We start from the raw sequence: 2541 nt of genomic DNA, 5'->3' as shown, positions 1-2541 counted from the left end.
CCGGAACTATTCGCGTATTTCGTATTAACGAATGCGATGCCTTCAAGTCCACCAAGTACTGTCATTGGCCCTCTTTCATTTACTACGTAATTCATTGTCACAGGGAAGGCTTGGAACCGGTTTTGAACTATTGACACTGGTTTATCGACTAGAAATGTGAGCCCTCCAACACCAACGTGATCCTGTAAGTTCTCACCGACTGGCAAATCTTTTAGTACTCGTATCCCAACATTTCGTAGATGATCCTTGGGTCCTATGCCTGACAACATCAAAAGTTGTGGGCTGTTGATAGCCCCAGAAGATAAAATCACTTCTTTTCTCGCATATACAACTCGCTTTATTCCATGTTTAACGTATTCAACTCCGTATGCTTTTAATGTAATTGGATTAATAAGAATTCTTGTGGCTTGCGAATTCAATGAAATATCAAGATTTCTGCGCGTTCTTACTGGTCTTAAAAATGCTTTGGCGGTGCTGCATCTGGAGCCGCGTCTTATGGTGCCTTGGGCTATCATGAATCCGGTTTGAATTTCTCCGTTAATATCCCTATTATCATATCCCAATTCAACTCCAGATTCTACAAAAGCTGCTACCAGTGGGGTTCTCCACGGTGCTTCTTGCACTGTGAGGTATCCACCTGTACCGTGGTATTTATTATTGGCAAGATAGGGATTTCGGTTGTCCTCAGATTTTATAAAATAAGGCAGTACGTCTTTGTATGACCAGCCTGGATTCCCGAACGACTCCCATTGGTCGAAATCATTTCTATTCCCTCTCACGTAGATCATGTAGTTAAGAACGCTGGACCCTCCAAGGACCTGAAAATTAAATGGAGGTACTAGTTTATAAATGATTTACTTATATTTGGACTCCCTGATTTAAGGCAGCATCACAAATAACTGTATGTGCTAAAGTGTCATTAACAAAAGTTTACGGTACCGGAGTTGGTTCTCAGTTTTGTGTTACTTCACAGTATTTCAGTAATTACGGAAATCTATTACTTTGATCATAAACTACCAGCTTTGGCTAGGTGTAGGTCACTAATCCAGTTATATAATCTACATTTTTCAAATTCCAATCTCTATTATCAGAAAATAGATATTGATTTATCATATGTATTCAATTTCTAATGCATTAATTAACTAACCTTGCCTCTCGGCCAACTACACCTGTGTTTTTTAAATCCCAAGCACGCGTACGCGGTGGGTTCCGTCTTATATTGCCAATCAAGTTTTGTTAGCTGCAGGTAGCCGGCTAATGAAGGTACGTCTGTTATTTCGTTTTCATCAGGTCCTGAAATATATAATTTGTCTATTGTATATTTGATGGTAATTTTTTATTAAAACTATTTTGATCTCTCTCAGTTCACGAATTTAAAATAACACAGAAGTTTTGATTCGGAATAGAGTTAATTAAATATAGCCAATATCTCTCAGGAAACATAATCGAAACTTTCCAGTACATTTAATAAAAAAAGCTTCAGCACTGAGAACTGAAATCTGAAGTTCGTAAGTATAAAAAAACCAATGTCTATTTTTATTCCATCTAAGATTAATGTAATGTTCTCTTTACTTTAAAGTAAAAAATAGACGTAGCGATAATTTGTTATACCTATTTATATTCTTGGAATTTAAAGCCAATCGCAACTTAACTTTTTACGATTGCATTTCGTTATGATGCAATACGCCAACAATGACAAAGGATCGTGCAATACATACCACCTTCTAATAAAAGTACGTTCCAATTACTGACTTCAGTCAACCTGTTCGCTACAACGGCGCCCGCGGATCCGCCCCCTACAACTATGAAGTCGTACTCCCTGCCCGGTTCCTTATCGTGCACTTTTGCTTCAGGGTCGTAGGAGTTGTAATTGTGATAGGTAAATGCTCCCAAAAGTAGCGGTATTAGCCAAAGTCCAGTCACGCTGACCGTCTTCAATGCGGTCGAAGCGAGGAGTACGTGTATACCCATGGTTGTTGTCTAATCTTTATGAATAGTGCGGGTAGATTTAGATTTTAGTTAGTTTAGTCGTATGAATTTGTCAGGTGGTTTGCTCTTGCGCATCGCTTTCTTGGACGGAAGTGATGGCTGAAGCGACTTTATCATGTTAACAATCAGTCTGTGTAAAGCGCCTTTGTCCGCGAATCTGAAATGAGAAATGGCATTGTTTATAATAGACAAGTACTGGCATATAGTAAAACGAAATAAAATAAATTTACACACAAGCAGAAAAGAAAACTATTTCACAATAACTTTTTACATAATATGGAGGTAATAGAAATAATGCCTAATAGAAAAAAAAAATTAATATATTTCGTTTTGTTTCAGGTACTATAACTAGACTTATTCCATTTACCCTCTGTCTGCCTTCAAAAAGTGTTGTGGTATGTAATAAAATGTATACACTTGTTGAACGTAAAAAACCTGTTCGGTATTTGAGTCATCGACTCACATATCGACTACAAGCTTTATACTTAGTCTGGCCATAAATACTGTTACACTTAATTATAAAAAAATATTACATTTGAATTTCGAATCTGT

At 37.2% G+C, this 2541-nt stretch overlaps 2 protein-coding genes across 2 annotated transcripts in view; both read right to left on the bottom strand.

The window, feature by feature from the left end:
• LOC119836266 (flotillin-2) overlaps window positions 1-2541 on the bottom strand; it is a 198514-nt gene that overhangs the window by 116001 nt on the left and 79972 nt on the right. The window lies entirely within an intron of this gene.
• On the bottom strand, window positions 3-2142 carry LOC119836292 (glucose dehydrogenase [FAD, quinone]-like; the record flags this gene model as incomplete). The annotated part of the gene is made up of 3 exons (XM_038361582.1): window positions 1719-2142; window positions 1148-1293; window positions 3-818 (listed from the first exon to the last, which is right to left on the bottom strand). Coding segments are annotated over exons 1-3 (1215 nt in total), but the record flags the coding sequence as incomplete, so codon positions are not given.

The sequence above is a fragment of the Zerene cesonia genome, chromosome 23 (genome assembly GCF_012273895.1).
Source record: "Zerene cesonia ecotype Mississippi chromosome 23, Zerene_cesonia_1.1, whole genome shotgun sequence".
In the NCBI taxonomy this organism is placed as follows: domain Eukaryota; kingdom Metazoa; phylum Arthropoda; class Insecta; order Lepidoptera; family Pieridae; genus Zerene; species Zerene cesonia.
Note: the sequence above shows the minus strand (reverse complement) of the source record. Positions and strands in the feature narration are given on the sequence as shown.